Raw genomic sequence first — 19220 nt, forward strand, 5'->3', positions numbered from 1 at the left:
AGCATCGGACCTCCAATTCAGCTAGGTTGGCCCAGAGTAGATGGGCTACTCCTCATTGGGTGTGGGTAACTCAGAAGCCCAAAATCTCAAGTCTTAGTTCCAATTTCCAACCAAGTGAAAGTAAAAATTGCACGGGGCGTCCTATTTAGTCGCCCCCATTTAACATATACATATTTTTTTAAAATTTTTTAACTTGTACCTACTTTTTAAACAACTTCAGCCCCATTTTTCCTCCTCATTCTCTTCCTCCTTCGGGATGACTGACATAAGTATGTTTATCAGATTATTTAAAAATAAATGATAAATAACTTTCTAAAGTAAGTACGTACATGTATGTTAATTCACATTCTATTATTTTTTTTGGATTCAGGTTTGTGTATTATCAATGCATGTTAAGCTGTTGTGCTAAATCATTTATCTAGTTTTTTAAGTTACTAATTCTACTTATGATAAACTTATTATCTGTACAAAAAATCAATTACATGATAGCATAAAACATGCTGAAGTTCAGCAAATATAGACAAAACTTCAGCTAAAACATGCTGAAGTTCAAGAAATAGAGAACAAAACTTCAGCTACTAGAATGCTTAAGTTCAACAATTACAAACAAAAACTTCAGCAAATAGAGAATAAAACTTTAGCTACTATGCTTAAGTTCAGCAATTACAAACAAAAATTTCAGCAAATAGAGAACAAAACTTCAGCTACTATGCTTAAGTTCAGCAATTACAAACAAAAACTTTAGCAAATAGAGAACAAAACTTCAGCTACTATGCTTAAGTTCAACAATTACAAACAAAAACTTCAGCACACTTGGTTAAGCAATTTTTGTTACTTCAGGCCCGTCTACTAGAATGCTGAAGTTTGCGTGATTGCCTTTGCTACTTCAGGCCTGTATGCTGAAGTTATGCAAAAAGTGGGTACACTTACAATTTTTTTGCTAAGCGAGTACAAGTTAAAACGTGACCCAAAAAGCAGGTATAGATGCAAATGCCCCCAAGTGAAGCTCAATACCAGTCCTATTCCTCCCCAGCCTGGCTAATCTGAAATTGTGGGGAGAAATTAAAAAATAGCCAGATTTATAAGTGGTCATTCAAAAATAGCCACAGTTCAAAAGTAATCGAAATTTAGCCATTTTTCATATAAAGATAACGAAAACACTGTTCAAAATCCGGAAAATACTCCAGCATAATATACTGGAATTCTAGTATAATATACTGGAGTTCCAGTATAATATACTGGAGTTCCAGTATAATATACTGATCCAACATAATATGCTGGAAGTTCATACACAGGTGCTCCAATCTCAAGTATATTATGCTGGAACTTTCCGCGTGTTGGAGTTCCAGCATAATATGCTGGAAGTTCATACACAGGTGTACCGATCTCCAGTATATTATGCCGGAACTTTTCGTGTTGCAGCAAAATAGTTGTTATTTTTCAATGACTTTACAAACACTGACTATTTTTGAATGACCAGTCCGAAAAACGGGCTATATTTTTACGATATTGTGAATTAGGTTGATTTCATTTTAGGTCATTGGCCAAAAATAGAACAATAGTCCCATTTAGATAGTAATATTGATCCTTTTTTTTTGGGGGGGGGGGGGAGGGGTGAAAGTACAGTTTATTGATATTACTAAAGCATTACAAATTGATCCACATGTTTTGCTTTATGGAGGTTTCAATCACCCAATAATCGCGCTACAGTCTGCATCAATTCATCAGATCAGTATGAGGCATTTTGTATAGCTTGGGTAGAGATGCATTTAACTAGTTAATAGTTCATTTTATTCTCCTATTTCATAATTCATATGAATAGGTCGTAGTCGCGAATCAAAAGTCTTGCTTACCTTTTTTATTAATCTTTTCCAATCTTAGCTGCTTCGGTTTCTTCTTAGGTGAATGACCACTTTTACTTGTTCAAACCTTTACTTTTTTCCGAAACTCTATTTTGCACGAGTTAGTCATCTGTTTGACGTAACAGATTCCCAACTAGCCCAACTGACCATATGACATTATGGACCTTTGATCTTTGAACTTGGACTTTTTTGTTATTTACTCCATAAAAATATATTGTTGAAAAAATAAGCAGTAGGTAACATCAACAATGCAACCTTTACAAGAAGCGAGAAAATTAGAAATAAAAGGTAAAATAACGAATGATTCGAAACAGGAAAATTGCAAAAGTAATAAATCCTCCATTGCCTGTAAATTTAACTGATGCGGCGGCAGAGGGTGATGCCATCACCAACGGGAAGCTGACAAATTTCAATTCTAGAATCAGCAGCCAATGCCTTGTTGAGTTCCAATACGAAATCCCTATAATACCTAACGTATTTCCTAAGAGGTGCATCAGGTGGTGCAACCACTGATCCATTCCATAGGGTGTTATCATACCCAATTAGTCCACCAATTTTGACCAAGTCGATTAATCTCTTGTGATAATTCAAGTAGTTGTCTTTGTCAGCGTCTACAAATATGAAATCATATGATCCATGGTATTTTCCCTGTTACAAAAATTGATAAACAAACATTAAGTTTAACTATATATCATAGACAAGCTTTCAAGTTATTTACTATTGAGTATTTAGGTACTTACATTTTCAATCATTTGATCAAGAACGGGAAGTGCAGGGCCTTCTTTGAATTCAATTTTGTGAGCTAGTCCAGCCTTTTCAATCACTGGAAGACCAATCTCGTAGTTTTCCCGGTTAATATCCATAGCTAGAATCTGAAGATATTTTACCAAATTAGTACTACAAATTTATGAGTTCATTTATCATCTGCAAGAGTAGGAGCAATTAATTACCTTGCCATCATCGGGAAGAGCCATGGCAGTAGCAAGCAGAGAGTAACCAGTAAAAACACCAATCTCCATTGTGTTCTTGGCATTAATGAGTTTGATAAGCATGCTCAAGAATTGCCCTTCATCGGCAGAGGTGGTCATGAGGTTCCTGTTTTATTCAAATGAATGATTTTTATATTTCCAGCTAGAAAATTACCACAATTGAGTATTCAATTTGCATGAACGAACTAAAGTTAAAAGTAAAGTAGGAGAAAGTTACCAGGGGTGTTTTGCGGTGATTTCTCTTAGCTCTTTCATGGGCTCAGGCTCTCTTGGGTACACGCTTGTTTCAAGAATGTACTGTTGAAATAAAAAACAAAAAATTGATTAAAATCAACTTTTCCATAAAAGTTTTGCACAAAAGGAAATTAATTTCTTGTATGACAATATGGATAAAAAGTGGTATATATATGGTTTAATAATTTGCATGTAATTAATTACCTGATAAAGGGCATCACTTTGCAAAAGACTCTTGTGTCCAACTTCTTGATGTCTTCCATTTTCTCCATCGGTTGCCATTGCTGCTTGTTCTTTCGTTGTTGTTGAAGTGGATATATTAACTATCTTTGAAAGTAGATAAGTCTAAGTTAGCAACCTACTTTTGGAGAAGTGAAAATGGCTTAATTTATAGGAGTAGAAAAACAAGCGAGGCATGCATGATAAAGAGTGGAGGGGTTGGTGGTTTTTTTTTTTTTTTTTTTTGGGGGGGGGGGGGGGGGGTTAAAAAAAGTTGGTGAGGTTCGTTCTTGCTCATAAGTCATATATGGGACAATACAGACAAACGACCAACTCCAATTTTGACTTCGAACGCATTACCTAACAAATACCCACCTCCGGCTCGTACTTTCCTAGTTTCAAATTTCAGTATATAACTTATGGCCTACTTTCCTTGACGGATTCAGAAAGAAAAGTAGTACTTATTCTTTATTTGAAGAGACCCACGTTAAGTGGACAACGCATTGCAGATATTTTCTTTTAAAAGCGTTATTTTACTTTTTTCCAAGTTTGTTAGACTTAAAACTGGTACTTTTATGTTAACAAATAATGGGCGAGAGGCATGTAATTATTTTACTTTTTCTTAAGTTTGTTGGCGTTTGTTTGAGTACTAAAGAATATTTTGTAAAAAACATTTATTAAAGGTTGCTAATAATTATTTATATATATATATATATATTGCAACTGAGAAATTCAAACTTATATGTCGTATTTCTCTAAATTCCTCAGAACTTAAGTATTATTTGTAGAGAACGAATTTCTACGAGTAATCTTATTCTTACACCGGTCAACTTTGCTCTTATATATAGTGATACAAAACAAATAATTTGAGATAATGAGTGTTAAATGAAATGGTTCTTAGAAATCATGAATGCGCAAATAACAAAATGTTACACCTCTATTTTATTTATATAGCGGTGTTTAATTAGGCATGAAATTTTATAAACAAAGATATTTTTTGGAATATATTTATAATTTGTGGTCTTAAATATACCATGTCATTAAAAAATTTGAAATTGAAGAGTTTTAAATATAAAAATACGTTCGTACTTTTTAAAATTGACTGAAAAGAAGAAAGTGTCATATCAAATTAATTTAATAGATTAATGGTTTGATGTTGGTAGTTTTCTGCCACTATCTAACGATGTCAAACCCAAGTAGTTGGAAAAGATCTGTTGAAAACAACTACTGTATCACATTGCCAAAATTAATTTGCTTAATGGTGTATTTTTTTTCTCCAACAACGCGAGTCTGTCAGATGTAATTGGGATGAAACAACATAAACTCGTCCAATTTAGGCATATAGATTTTTGTTGTAGAGATTTCCGTATTAGAACACCAGAATTTCATTTGCATGACTCAACTCTAAACTTGAATTTTAATGTTCGGAAGGTGGCATGGTGCAGGTGCTTCACAATCTACAAAATTCCGACCTACGGTTTCAGCCAAGGCTGGCCGGAGAAGATCGCTACCGATCTTTGGGTGACTGAGTGGGTAACTCTGAAGCCCACTATCTCAAGTAGCTAGGTGTCACATGGGCGTTTTCTGTCCGCCGAAAACACTACCCGCTGTGCGGCAGTCAAGTCCCCACTTGACCTCAGCCTTGCCCGATTTTCTTTCGCTTTAGAGGTTTGACACTTAGAATAAATTTAAGACAACGAAAATAAACGAAGGCAACACAGATTTACGGGAACCCTTTCCCAACCTTTTTATAATAAAACAATTACAAAGGAAATTTTCGAGTTTAGCAAGGTGCTGTCACCCTTGGCAGACACCAACTCACAAAAATAACTGACACTTGCACGAATCTGCCCTATAAAAGCCCCTGCCTAAGGCATCTCGTGCTGCCCACTCGTTTGGCAAGGCAATGGCACATATTTTGCCATGCTCAAGCCTTGATATAGCCAACCCTTTACCTATATCTTTGCTAATTTCCCTCCCTAGGTGCTTAGCCCGTTTTTATGGCTGCTAGCACACATATATATAGTATAGTCAGCCCAAAACTCTCTCCTATATTCAGTTGACATCCCCAACTAATAGGACATGATCCCCATGATCAAAAACGTGTGGAACATGATAGAACATGCTCCAAAAACGTGCAAACACTCAGCCATATAATCAGCAACTCCTGGACATGGGTAGTTGTAACCGCCCTACTGCATCATGTGCACAACATGTGCGCATTTTCTTGGCCAGCTGCTGCCCAATTTCGTGTCTAGTCTTGGACCGGCCCAATGCCATTATATCCAGCTGCATTGTGCTAAGTTCCAACGCCATTGTATCCAGCTGCGTTGTGCTATAAATTTCCTTGCCATCGCCACGAACTTGTTCTTGTCAAGTCGCCCCTACTTGATCAAGTCTGCCCGTTGCCAATGCTGATTTTAGCATCAAGTCACCAAGCCTTGATGCCCTTCCCTTTGCCAAGTCATTTGCCCACAATTTACTTAGGTGCCAGCCCGCTCACCTAAGTCATGGCAACATCACATTACCAATGCCACTGCCTTGGCACTAAGCTGCCTCACTTTAGCGCCGAGGTCTTTCCCATTTTGCCTTGTCAAGCTCCCATCCAGCCCGCCTAGTTCCGTCAAGGTCTTGGCCTTTGCTTGTACGCAGCCCACTCTTGCTTTGGTGTAGTCCGTTACACCTTAGCCTCAAATAGAAGTGTAGTCCGTCACACTTGCCTTAGCAACAGTTTGTTGCCATTGACAATACCCGCATTGTCTTGCATATTGATTTCCCCCCGCACAAAGGCCAATGGCAAGGCTATCATGCCAAAATCCTCGCCACTGCCGCGCCGCTTGCCGATCAGCTTTGTCAAGGGTCTAACACTAGGCTACTCCTCCCCACCCTGGCCAAAATTTTAGAATCCAATATTTTTCAAAAACAGTATACTTTGAGGATTGGTCTTTAAATTTAATATAAATATAAGGCCAAGCATCATAATTTTTCATAAGTATGCCGCTTGGCGGGGTATAACTTGCTTAAAATTATGCCCAGCCAATTTACTCTTGCAATACTTACTTAAACATGGATTAGCAGCGTGATATGATCCTATTCGTGCAAATCTCCCTTGAGAATTTGGTTGATTTTAGTGCAGTGGCCCAAAAATAGAACAATAGTCCCCTTTAGAAATTATTTTGATCCAATGTTTTTAGGTTTGGAAGATGCTGCTTTTTCTGGGTTTGGAAGTATGATGATAGGCTATAATTACGTATTTTAGTCGATTATTACACTCTAATTTACTACACTTTAGTTGAGTTTGCGCTTTAATCACTAGTGTTTTGCATTAATTGTGTGTTTTATGCCTTGTAGGAGTGATTCCGAGCTATGTAGATGATATAGAATGAATTCAAGTGATTTGGAGTTTTGAAGTCTGAGTAAAAGCCCAAGGAATTAAGCCGAGATCGTATTTGGGGATCAACGGATGATAGAGCAACGAAACGAAGAATTTAGTAGGCATATTGTGCAATGTCTAGTAAAATGCACATAACTTTTCGCTCAGAACTCCATTTGGGCTCCACAATATATAGTTAGAAAGATAACTCAAAGAGCTACAACTTTCATGTCTTATGTTTTTCCAAATTTTAAACAGAACAGGATGAAAATTGCATGACAAGTGCTCTGCGGTCAGATCCGCGGCCGCGGACAGAACATGGCCAAAATCAACGGTCAGGTCCGCGGTCCAATCTGCGGCCGCGGACGTCCTGTCCGGGAAAAATGTTCTTTTTCGCATAAGAGAAGGTGTAATTGTTTGGGCACAACCCTACTTGGTATATATACATGGAAAAACGGCATTTGGAGAACCTTTAACATACTTTTGACATAATTTAGACCTAAGGAGGCCAAGAAGACCGGAGATTCGACCTAAGGAGGCAAGAACACACTACGAGTAATGCGGAGAATTCTTCTACGAGTTTTTCACTTCCTTCTTCCTATTTTTATTATTGGTTATGACTTTTAGTATTGTAGTTTTACATACTATTATGAATAGCTAATTTGTTATCTAGAGTTTTGATAGAACATTTTGTAGGATGAATTCTTGTTAGGTTTTAATATAATTTAGCCTTTGAATTTATCTATTTGTTCAGCTACGTGTTTATTCAGTTGATTGAATGGCCATCGATTGACTGTGCCTATTTATTATGTGTTGCTTGAGAAAGGATACATATTTAGGTGGTTGTTGAACAACGTCACTCCTAACGTATGTGAGAAATCAATACAGCGGGTTTAAAGGCAGGTTTAGAAATAACAAAGCCTTGACGTGGTCATAATGAGCGGTTAGATTAAGCCAACTAGCGTAGTTCGAGAGAATATGTCTAGTAAATTGTTGTAGTTGCTCGAGAGAGAATTACGACACCTAAAGTGCTCACGATCAGTAGAGAATACATTGGCAAAATTGTAGGGAACATAGCTAGAAGGATTCCGACAATTGGGGAAATCATAACTCTAGATCTCCTTAATTTAGCCTCCAACCCTTTGTCTCTTAGTTGATAATTTTACCGTTTTCTAGTATTTGCTAGTTAATTAGTTAGAAATATAAATCTCAATCTTTATAATTTAGAAAATTGTTCAAACTTGTCTTTTTAGTGATATTAAACACATATAGCTAAGTCTTAGTTCTCTGTGGAATTCGGCTCCGGACTTTTAGACCGAATTATATTTGCAGCAACCGTTTATCTTTTTAGGACTAGAGTTGGGTGAGCGGGCGTGATCAAAGTACCAATCACCAAATATTGCCCTAACATCAGCACCAATGCATCAAATGAGTACGAGGCATATTGTTTAGCTTGGTGTTTGGTAGCCATCGAGAGATGCATGTAGCTAGTCAATACTAGTAGTATTAGTTTTTGGGGATGAACGACTTTTACTTGTTCAAACTTTCAAACCTTTTCTTTTGGTTCGAAAGTCGAAACTGCATTTCGCACGTGTTTGATCATGGGTATGACGTAACAGAATTCCCACTAGCTCCACTGACCTGTGACATTTTGGACATTGGATCTTTGAACTTGAGTTTTTTCTTTTTTTATGTTAAAATACAATATGACATAAACAGTAGGTAACATAGACAATGCAACCTTCACTAGAAAAGAGAATTAAAAAAAAGGTTGAATAACGAATGATTCAGAACAGGGGAATTCCAGAAATAATAAATCCTCCATTGACATGAGCTAGCCCTGTGGCGTGCCTTCCATTCTTGGTTGCCACAAATAGACGATAGTTGTGTTTATTTAACTAATGCGGCGGCAAAGGGTGATGCCGTCACCAACAGGTAGCTGGCAAATTTCGATTCTTGAATCAGCAGCCAAAGCCTTGTTGAGTTCCAATACGAAATCTCTATAATACCTAACGTATTTCCTAAGAGGTGCATCAGGTGGTGCAACCACTGATCCATTCCATAGGGTGTTATCATACCCAATTAGTCCACCAATTTTGACCAAGTCGATTAATCTCTTGTGATAATTCAAGTAGTTGTCTTTGTCAGCGTCTACAAATATGAAATCATATGATCCATGGTATTTTCCCTGTTACAAAAATTGATAAACAAACATTAAGTTTAACTATATATCATAGACAAGCTTTCAAGTTATTTACTATTGAGTATTTAGGTACTTACATTTTCAATCATTTGATCAAGAACGGGAAGTGCAGGGCCTTCTTTGAATTCAATTTTGTGAGCTAGTCCAGCCTTTTCAATCACTGGAAGACCAATCTCGTAGTTTTCCCGGTTAATATCCATAGCTAGAATCTGAAGATATTTTACCAAATTAGTACTACAAATTTATGAGTTCATTTATCATCTGCAAGAGTAGGAGCAATTAATTACCTTGCCATCATCGGGAAGAGCCATGGCAGTAGCAAGCAGAGAGTAACCAGTAAAAACACCAATCTCCATTGTGTTCTTGGCATTAATGAGTTTGATAAGCATGCTCAAGAATTGCCCTTCATCGGCAGAGGTGGTCATGAGGTTCCTGTTTTATTCAAATGAATGATTTTTATATTTCCAGCTAGAAAATTACCACAATTGAGTATTCAATTTGCATGAACGAACTAAAGTTAAAAGTAAAGTAGGAGAAAGTTACCAGGGGTGTTTTGCGGTGATCTCTCTTAGCTCTTTCATGGGCTCAGGCTCTCTTGGGTACACACTTGTTTCAAGAATGTACTGTTGAAAGAAAAAAACAAAAAATTGATTAAAACCTAATACGTTAATAAAAGGGGAATATAATCAATTTATTGTATGACAATATATGGATAGAAAAAAGTGGTAATACCTGATAAAGGGCATCACTTTGCAAAAGACTCTTGTGTCCAACTTCTTGATGTCTTCCATTGGTTGCCATTACTAGTTCTTTGGTTTTACGTGGATATTTTATCTTGTTTTGAAGTGGATATAGGTCTTAAGTAAGCAACCTGCTTTTGGAGAAATGAAAATGGCTTATTTATATATATAGGAAAAACGAGAGAGGCATAAAAAAGAGTGGAGGGTTTGGTTGGCTGAAAATGATAGGAAGTTGGTGAAATGTCCTTTCTCTTATAAAAAAATTTGTGGGACAATACAGCCAAATGAGCAACTCCTTTTTTGACTTAATGATTAAATGCATTACCTAATAATATCCACCACCAGCTCTAGGCCTTCCTTTGACGAATTCAGAATCAAGAGAATTCTTAATTTGTTTGAAGAGGATTAGTCTTAACTGAGTAAACAGGAGTAATAACTAGCAAAAGTTATTTTATTTCATAACTTTTTAAACATTTAACTACATATCGATCACTTCTTCAGCCAATACTTACATTATGTTCAACCTTTAATAGTATTCAAATTTTTTGTATAACATTCCAATTTAATATCATTTTAATACGTAGATTCGTCTCCAAAAATGTGTTTCACCCAACAACTAAATACCGAAAAAGTTTTCTTCAGAAAAACAGTTTCAAAAAATGACTTACCAAAGATTCTGCAGAGTTGGTGGGTAGACCAACGTTGCCACTCTTGACTCCCGTTCTCATGGTATAGCAACCGAGGAAACTTCATAAGTGGATAAAGTCACTATCTCTCTCCTTTCATTTTTTTTTTTTTTTTTCCTGGTCATCCCATTAAAGAAAAAAAAAAGTGGGTTGGTGGTGTGGGTGGATTCTGAGAAACTACTTTTTATGACTCGAAAAAAGATTGGGAGACAACATGCAGCTTCATGAATCCTTTCTAAATGTTTTACTTCAAGATTCTTTATCTTCAAAAAATCAACTCCAAATGCTTCTGTCCAATGGCTTTCAAATTTCATTTGTGCGCATAACCTATTGCTGTTGCTTTTAATTTAAACCTTTTTTTTTGTTGTTAAAACCTACCTGTACAGTATGTATCACTGGATGTAATGAAAAATAAAAGTAGTTTAATTTGATGGGAAAAAATAAAAAATAAATACATGAGCTAAACTTATACTCCTATAATATACCCAAATTAATGTTAATATCAGTAATATTCAATATGTCATGTTAATTCTAAGAACGGCATGTCATTGAGAGCCAAATAAAAATGTTAAGATGTAATTAAAGTTTTTGAATTAATATGAAAATATATCATTTTTTATAAACTTGACCAAAAGGTCACATATAAAATAGAACTAATGGAGTACTTGACATCATTGAACTATTGAAGGATAATACTAACAAAAACCAGTTAGACCTTGTGAACTAGTAACTGAATCTACGTTACGCGTTATATGTTAGTAATTAATTGGGGAAATTCATGTCTTTTTCCTCACTCTGACTAACCATCTTTTTTCCTTTTCTTTTGAAGGCCTCTTACTAACCATCTTGAGTTTATAGTTTACATGATTTATTTGTCAGTCAACGCGTCTGATGCAATATCGATATACTACCCCTATAGACAGAAAAAATACACCATTCATTATTTCTGAATACATATTTTGGTGCTTACGTCTCTTTCTTGTCCTTAACAATTCTCAATATTCTACATAAAGATATTCTACCAAACTATATCTTTTTTCTATTTATACATTCTTCTAATATGAAAGATCCAAATAAGAATGTGAAAGTTGAACTACTTAAGCAAATTGACAATGAGAAACTATATATAATGAATATATAGAAACATATATTTTTAGCCGCTCTAAAAAATAATAGCCGATAAAATATATATTTATTGTATATATGTATTCTATATACATATAATATACAAATTTTATTTATTTTTTGGCTAGTAAGTACAATTAGTTTCGATCGACCGGCTAATTTTGTATTTTACCCATGAATTTATATGTTTAGTGTAATTTGATCGGTTCTAAAGAGCTAGAAGGGGCTTATACAGCATTATAATACAGGGTAAATTTGAACCTAGTACTTTGTACTTTTAATGCAGAGCATTAATTTATGTGCAAAAATTTACTAAAATTATCTTTAATTTTCACGAATAACTTATCTACTTTCTCTCTTTTCTTTCTATTTCCTTTACCTTTAATTTCTTCTATTTTGTTTTTTACTCCTTACTAGGAGTGTTCACGGTTCGGTTTGGCCGGTTTTTGATTAAAACCAAAACCAAACCAATTTAATGGGTTTTTAAAATTTTAAAACCAAAACCAAACCAATTTAATGGGTTTTTAAAATTTTAAAACCAAAACCAAACTAAATTATATACAAACCATCGGTTTGGTTGTTGTTGGTTTGGTTTGGTTTTTCGGTTCCTAGTAAGCTAATGATTAGTCGATAATTGTGATGACCCAAAAGGTCATCACTTATTTTTAAAACGAATTTCTGCGTTCCGAGGCTTTAAAAATCTCTTTTAGTATCACCCCAATTTGCGTGCGTAGTCTGGGGGCATAGCCGGAAAGCCATTTTGTGGAAATCTCTGAAAAATGATAAATTTTGACTATAAAATGAATTAAGTTGACTTCGGTCAACATTTTGGTAAACGGACCCGGACCCGTGATTTGACAGTCCAAGAGGGTCCGTAGGAAAATATGGGACTTGGGCGTATGCCTGGAATCAAATTCCGAGGTCCTAAGCCCGAGAAATGAATTTTCGAAAGAAATTGTTTTTTGAAATTAATTATGAAATTTGGAAACGAATTATGATTAGAACTTGATGGTATCGGGCCCGTATTTTGGTTCTGACGCCCGGGACAGGTCTTATATGTGAATTAAGATAAGTCTGTAAGATTTGGTAAGAAACGGACTTGAAACGACGTGAATCAGATCATTTTTGAGAAAAATTGGAAATTGAAGTTCATAAGGAAATTTCATGATTTTGATGCTAAATTCATAGTTGTTGATGTTATTTTAGTGATTTTAATGCACGAGCGAGTCCGTATGATGTTTTTGGATTGGTGTACATGTTTAGTTTGGAGCCCCGAGGGCTCAGGTGAGTTTTGGATAGGCCACGGGGTGGATTTTAGATTTGAGGAAATTGCAGATTTTCAGTTGTGCATAGCAGGCCTGCTGGCTCGCAAATGCGATATCGCAAATGCAAGGGCCTTGTCGCAATTGCGAAAGAAGCCCAGGCCAGCTCCATCTCGCAAATGCGAGACTCCCTTTGCAAATGCGATATGCCCCCTTGGGCCTGTTATCGCAAATGCGATCTTTGGTTCGCATTTCCCATCTCGCAATTGCGAGAGCCCCTTCGCATTTCCCAACTTAGCAGAGGTCGGGGTTCGCAATTGCGAACCCCTGTTCGCATTTCCAATACCTGCGACCTGCAACTTTTATACTTAGCCGAAAATCAACCATTTTTCACATCATTTCAAAACACCAACTCCCTAGGGCGATTTTTTCACGAACAACTCTTCTTCCAAATCGATTGTAAGTTAATTTTAACTCGTTTCCTTCAATCATTACCATCTTTTAACATGATTTCAATTCAAAATCAATGATTTTCATGGAGGAAATTGGGTAGAACCTAGGTTTTTTCAAAATTGGAGATTTGGACCTCAATTTGAGGTCCGATTTTAAAATAAATTATATACTTGGGTTCGTGAGGGAATGGGTAATCGGGTTTTGCTTCGAACCTCGGGTTTCGACCACGTGGGCCCGGGGGCAATTTTTGACTTTTTGGGTAAAACTTTGGAAAACTTATTTTCATGCATTGGAGTCGGTTTATTTAGCGTTTATTGATGTAATTAAGTAACTTGTGGCTAGATACGAGTGAATTAGTGGTGGAATCAAGAGGTAAAGCAATAATTGAGACGTGAATTGTGTTCGTGACATCGAGGTAAGTGTTTGGTCTAACCTTAGCTTGAGGGATTAAGAGTCGAATCCTATTTGTTATGTGGTATTTGTCGAGTACGACGTATAAGCATAGTGACGAGTATCTATACGTTGGTGTCAAGCATGCTCATAAGTCTTATATCGTGATTATCATGACTTTGTTGTATTATTCATTCCTTGGCGAAGATTTCTATTTGTTGTGCCAAGTTTGTGGAAGGAATTGTGACCTATGAACATTGAGGAGCGTTGACTCAAGTTGTATAACGAATTGTGAAAGTATAAGTGGTAATTGAACCCTTGGAGCATTGGCTCAAGTTGTAAAGTGAGTTGTGAAGTAAAAGTGAAAAAGAGAAAAGAATCACTATATTGACTCCTTTGCCGGGATATTGGATTGTTTGATGTTGTCCCATGCCGGGACTTATTGTTGAATTATTGTTCCCTTGCCGGGATTCTTGTTGCAATTTTATTTATTTCCTTGCCCTATTGTTTGTGATTGTTGTTTGGGTGAGTAAGAGAGTTAAAACACGAAGTGTGATACCGTGTATTATTTTTGTGAGGAAAGAGTGTAAAGCATGAAGGGTAATGCCGTGTATGATTTGTGAGGAAAGAGTGTAAAAAATGAAGGGTGATGCCGTGCCGCCGTGCCGCATGACGTACCATTCCGTGCCAATTATATTGATTATATGGTGAGGAAAGAGAGTAAAAGCACGAAGGGTGATGCCGTGCACATTTTCATTATATGATTGCTTTGGTGAGGACGAGAATAAAAACACGAAGGGTGATGCCGTGCATTTATTGATTTCTGGTTCTTTGTTGATATTCGAGTTTTATTGTTTCTTTCATTTACTTGTTGCCTTTCTATTCGGAATTTATATCTCCCCCGCAGCATGCTACCCCTCCCATATTTGACTATTTATTACTGTTCTTCTTTTCCGGTGTATATAGTTGAATTGCACATGTTTATTTGGTAGTCTGGTCCTAGCGTCGTTACTACTTTGCCGAGGTTAGGCTAGGCACTTACCAGCATATGGGGTCGGTTGTTCTGATACTACACTCTGCACTATATACAAATTCCGGAGCAGCTTTTGGACCATATTTTGGAGGCTACCTTCAGTCCAAGGAGATCCAAGGTAGACCTGCAGGTGTCCGCAGGCCCTGGCGTCTCCCTCTATCCCTTTTATTCCTATTTCATTTCCTTAAATTCAGCAACAATGTATCTTTTATTTTAGACTTTGTATGTAATATATCTTAGACCGTCTGTGACACTGTGACGCTAGTTCTGGGTGGTTAAGGCTTAATCAATTGTAATAGTGACATGTTCAGATATTTTTATTGCTTTCTTCTAAATTATTTTTTTCCCCGATGTTTACACGTTATTATATTACAAAGGCTAAAGAGTATAAAATGGGTAAAATGGTAGTTTGATCAATAATTGGCTTGCCTAGCTCACATTAGTAGGAGCCATCATGACTCCCGAGGGTGGAAAATCCGGGTCGTGACAAGTTGGTATCAAAGCTCTAGGTTACATGGGTCTCATAGTTCACAGACATGCTTAGTAGAGTCTGAGGGATCGGTACAAAGACGTCTGTATTTATCCCCTAGAGGCTACAGAGTTAGGAAAAACTTCACATTAATTCTTCCTGTCGTGCGGTTTGGTTTCTCAATGCTAATTGAATTTCTACTCTGTTCTTTCGTAGATGGCGCGAACACGCGCTTCCTCATCCACTGAACAACAGCCCGAGCCCCCAGCAGCAGCTCCCACGAGGGGCAGAGGGCGAGGGCGAAGCCGTGCTAGAAGCCGAGGTAGGGGCAGAGCTCAACCCAGAGCAACGACACCAGCGGCGGAGCCTCAGGTTGACTTTGATGATGAGGTTCCGGCCCAGAAAATTTCTACCCTAGTACTCCAGGATGCTCTGGTCCGTCTAGTGGGCCTTATGGAGAGTGTCACCCGGGCATACTTGCTTCCTGTAGCACCAGCCGTCTCTCAGGCTGGAGGAGGAAACCAGACTCCTGCTGCTCGCACTCCGGAGCAGGTAGCTCCCCAGTTCCATACTCCAGCAGTTCAGCCAGTTGGAGCATGATAATAGGTGAATTTAACTATAAATAGGCCCTAAATAACCACCTTCTTGTATAGTTTGGATGATAAAAGTGATAACAAAATGCTCTTATTAGTGTTTTTCATGGTTTGCAGGTTATATATGACCAGAGAAGGCTATGGAGTACTTTTGGGATCAAATATGGAGAAAAAGAGGCCGATCGTAAAATTCCGTCAAGTAAACCACGCGAAACAGCTCAAGTCAGAACTGAAAGAGGACTACCGCGGTTCTACCGCGACCGCGGTAGAACTGCGGTAGAAGATGGCTGCAGACAAAGTGAGAATCAGAGAGCATGTTTGGCTGCAGTTTGACCGCAACCACAGCAGAACCGCGGCGGAGGCGGATAACTTCAAGAACTAAAGTACAAAATACGGGATTGTTAGCCCAAAACCCTATTTTAAACATTAGACTTCGCCCAAGAGAGATATGTATTGATTTGGAGAGTATTTTGGCAAGGAAAAAACAATTGTGAGAGATCACCCAAAACATGTTTCTTCTTTTCTTTGATTTTTCTTGCAAGTTTTATGATGAATATTATTTTAGCTTATTTACCCATAGTTATGAGTAGCTAAATCCTTTGTCTAAAGTTTTGATGGAACCTATTGGGGGATGAACTTCTTGTTTATGTGAATACAAATTGCTAGTCTCAATCTTTATTTGTTCAACTTTGTGCATGTTGTAGTTAATTGACAGGATCCTCAATTAGCTGTGCCTATTTAGTGTGTATAACTCGGGAGAGAGTGCATATTTCGGTTATTGTTGAACAACACCACTCCTAAAGTATAAGAGGGATCTATAACTGCGGGTTTAAAGGCGGGATTAGGGATAAGGAAGCCTTGAGTGCAATCTAAAATGAACCGTGTTAATTAGAGCTAGCTAGTGTATCTTGGGAGAGTGCATTGAGTATATTACTGTGATTACTCGGGAGAGATTTACGGTAAGATGAGCATTTATGATTGATAGAAAGGTGTTGGTCAATTTGTATGAAGCATAAACAGAAGAGATTCCATCAATAGGGGAAGTCGTTACCTTAGCATTTTCTCATTATTGTTTACAACCTTAACATCCTTAGTTTACAGTTGTTTATTTACTTGCAATTTTAATTATTGAAGACACCATCAACTGTGATTCAAACGTTTGGAGAAATTGGTTCTCAAGAGTTTAGTGGGTCTAAAGATAGTGATTGATAGGTTAACTCTCTGTGGATTCGACTTTGGGCAGAATACTCAGGTTATATTTGCAACGTCCGCAGGGTTCTTTTTATAAGGCATAGTTAGGCGTGATCAGAGAAGTTCAGCCAGGTGTGGTAGCTCAGACCGGTGATGGAGCAACTATGTTTGCCGATGCTTTGTGGAGGTTGGACAGGTTCACCAAGCTCTTCACTACTACTTTCAGCATGCATCTTCTGAGGACCCCTAGGATTATCTAGACAGCTGTCAAGAGGTTCTCAGTAACATGGGGATAGTTGATACCAATGGGGTCGATTTTGCTACTTTTTGCTTGTCTGGATCTGCCAAGACTTGGTGGAGAGATTATTGCTTGGCGAGACCAGCCAGATCACCAGCCTTGACCTGGGAGCAGTTTACTCAGCTATTTCTGGAGAAGTTTCTCCCTATTACTCAGAGAGATATCTATCGTAGGCAGTTTGAGCATCTCCAGCAGGGTTCTATGACTGTTACCCAGTATGAGATTCATTGACTTGGCTCGTCATGCTCTTATCATACTTCCCACCGAGAGAGAGAGAGGGTGATGAGGTTCATTGAGGGACTTATTCAGGCGATTCGTCTTCAGATGGCTAGGAGACAAGGAGTGAGATTTCCTTCGAGGAGGCGGCCAATGTGGCTAGGAGAGTGGAGATGGTTCTGTCGTAGGGAGGTGGTCAGGGGTCTGACAAGAGGCCTCATCATTCAGGCCGATTCAGTGGTACCTCGTCCAGAGGCAGAGATTCGTATGGTAGGGGCCATCCTCCTAGGCCTTTCCAGTCAGCACTTCAGGTTTCTCACGGTGCTTCAGGTGGCTGTGGTCCTTAGATGCAGTATTCTGATCAGCAGTCCTATAATGCACCACCAGCTCCTATCAGTGCACCGCCACTTCAGAGTTTTCGGGGTGGTCATTCAGGTTGTCAAGGTCAGCAGTCTCAGCAGCCGAGGGCTTATTACACTTGTGGTGATATGGGTCACATTGTCAGGTTTTGCCTTCGAGCATGGAGTAGCTCTCAGCATCAAGGTTCTCGTGCCATAGTTCAGGCACCTAGTGTTCCATAGCCCACCCAGCCAGCTAGAGATGGGGGTAGAGGCGCTAGAGGTGGAGGTAGAGGTATTAAAGGTGGAGCTCAGGCTGCTAGAGGTGGAGGCCAGCCAGCAGCAGGCTGTCCTAGGGATGCAGTTCAGGGTGGTAAGGCCCAGCCCCGATGTTATGCTCTTCTAGTCAGGCCCGAGGCTAAGGCTTCCAATGCAATTATCACAGGTACTGTTCTGGTTTGTGATAGAGATGCTTTAGTGTTATTTGATCTAGGGTCTACATACTCATATGTGTCATCTTATTTTGTACCGTATCTGGTCATGCCTAGTAATTCTTTGAATGCCCCTATTTATGTGTCTACACCGGTGGGTGATTTTATTGTGGTAGATCGAGTCCATCGTTCATGTATAGTTGTGATTGGAGGTTTTGAGACTCGTGTAGATTTGCTTCTTCTGGACATGGTTGATTTTGACGTCTTATTGGGGATTGACTGGTTATCACCTTACCACGCTATCTTGGACTGTCATGCCAAGACTGTGACCTTAGCCTTACTAGGTTTACCTCGATTAAAGTGGAGATGGACTCCTGGTCATTCTACCCGCAGTGTTATCTCGTATATGAAGGCTCAACGTATGGTCGAGAACAGGTGTTTGGCCTATGTTCGTGATTCTAGTATTGAGGTTCCATCTATTGATTCTATGCCCATTGTTAGTGAGTTTCCTGAGGTATTCCCTTCAGATCTGTCGGGTATGCCACCCGACAGGGATATTGACTTTTGCATTGATTTGGCTCCGGGCATTCAACCCATTTCTATCCTGCCGTATCGTATGGCCCCGCCTGAGTTGAAAGAGTTGAAGGAGCAGTTGTAAGACTTGCTTGAGAAGGGTTTCATTTGGCCGAGTGTTTCGCCTTGGGGTGCGCCGGTGTTGTTTGTTAAGAAGAAGGACAAATCGATGAGAATGTGTATTGATTACCGGCAGTTGAACAAGGTTACAATCAAGAATAAGTATCTATTACCGAGGATTGATGATTTGTTTGATCAGCTTCAGGGTGCCAAGGTATTTTCGAAGATTGACTTGAGATCTAGCTACCATTAGTTGAGGATTAGGGCATCGGATGTCCCTAAGACAGCTTTCCACACTCTGTACGGGCATTATGAGTTCTTGGTGATGTCATTCGGGTTGACAAATGCCCCAGCAACTTTTATGGATTTGATGAACTGTGTGTTCAGGCCTTATTGGATTCGTTCGTGATAGTCTTCATTGATGATATTTTAATATATTCCTACAACCGGGAGGAGCACGAGTGGCATCTTAGAGTGGTTCT

At 38.3% G+C, this 19220-nt stretch overlaps 2 protein-coding genes across 2 annotated transcripts; both read right to left on the bottom strand.

The window, feature by feature from the left end:
- Positions 1 to 2027: 2027 nt before the first annotated feature.
- LOC104232565 (caffeoyl-CoA O-methyltransferase 4) lies at positions 2028 to 3454 on the bottom strand. Its single transcript, XM_070167461.1, has 5 exons — positions 3290 to 3454; positions 3069 to 3148; positions 2813 to 2957; positions 2603 to 2734; positions 2028 to 2510 (listed from the first exon to the last, which is right to left on the bottom strand). The coding sequence occupies exons 1-5, from the start codon at positions 3365 to 3367 to the stop codon at positions 2217 to 2219; spliced, it is 729 nt and encodes a 242-aa protein (XP_070023562.1). The 5' UTR covers positions 3368 to 3454; the 3' UTR covers positions 2028 to 2216.
- A 4886-nt stretch (positions 3455 to 8340) lies between these two features.
- LOC104232566 (caffeoyl-CoA O-methyltransferase 1) lies at positions 8341 to 9760 on the bottom strand. Its single transcript, XM_009785805.2, has 5 exons — positions 9613 to 9760; positions 9424 to 9503; positions 9168 to 9312; positions 8958 to 9089; positions 8341 to 8865 (listed from the first exon to the last, which is right to left on the bottom strand). Exons 1-5 carry the CDS (start codon positions 9679 to 9681, stop codon positions 8572 to 8574), a joined length of 720 nt encoding a protein of 239 aa, XP_009784107.1. The 5' UTR covers positions 9682 to 9760; the 3' UTR covers positions 8341 to 8571.
- Positions 9761 to 19220: the final 9460 nt, after the last annotated feature.

The sequence above is a fragment of the Nicotiana sylvestris genome, chromosome 2, assembly GCF_000393655.2.
Source record: "Nicotiana sylvestris chromosome 2, ASM39365v2, whole genome shotgun sequence".
In the NCBI taxonomy this organism is placed as follows: Eukaryota; Viridiplantae; Streptophyta; class Magnoliopsida; order Solanales; family Solanaceae; genus Nicotiana; species Nicotiana sylvestris.

What these genes read in the sequence shown, in the direction of transcription:
- LOC104232566 (XM_009785805.2), bottom strand. Translation starts at nt 9,681, where the DNA reads ATGGCAACCAATGGAAGACATCAAGAAGTTGGACACAAGAGTCTTTTG. An exon ending in AAAGTGATGCCCTTTATCAG is followed by an intron (nt 9,504 to 9,612) that starts GTATTACCACTT and finishes TTCTTTCAACAG; the next exon opens with TACATTCTTGAAACAAGTGT. An exon ending in ATCACCGCAAAACACCCCTG is followed by an intron (nt 9,313 to 9,423) that starts GTAACTTTCTCC and finishes TGAATAAAACAG; the next exon opens with GAACCTCATGACCACCTCTG.
- LOC104232565 (XM_070167461.1), bottom strand. Translation starts at nt 3,367, where the DNA reads ATGGCAACCGATGGAGAAAATGGAAGACATCAAGAAGTTGGACACAAG. An exon ending in AAAGTGATGCCCTTTATCAG is followed by an intron (nt 3,149 to 3,289) that starts GTAATTAATTAC and finishes TTATTTCAACAG; the next exon opens with TACATTCTTGAAACAAGCGT. An exon ending in CTCTTCCCGATGATGGCAAG is followed by an intron (nt 2,735 to 2,812) that starts GTAATTAATTGC and finishes AAATATCTTCAG; the next exon opens with ATTCTAGCTATGGATATTAA.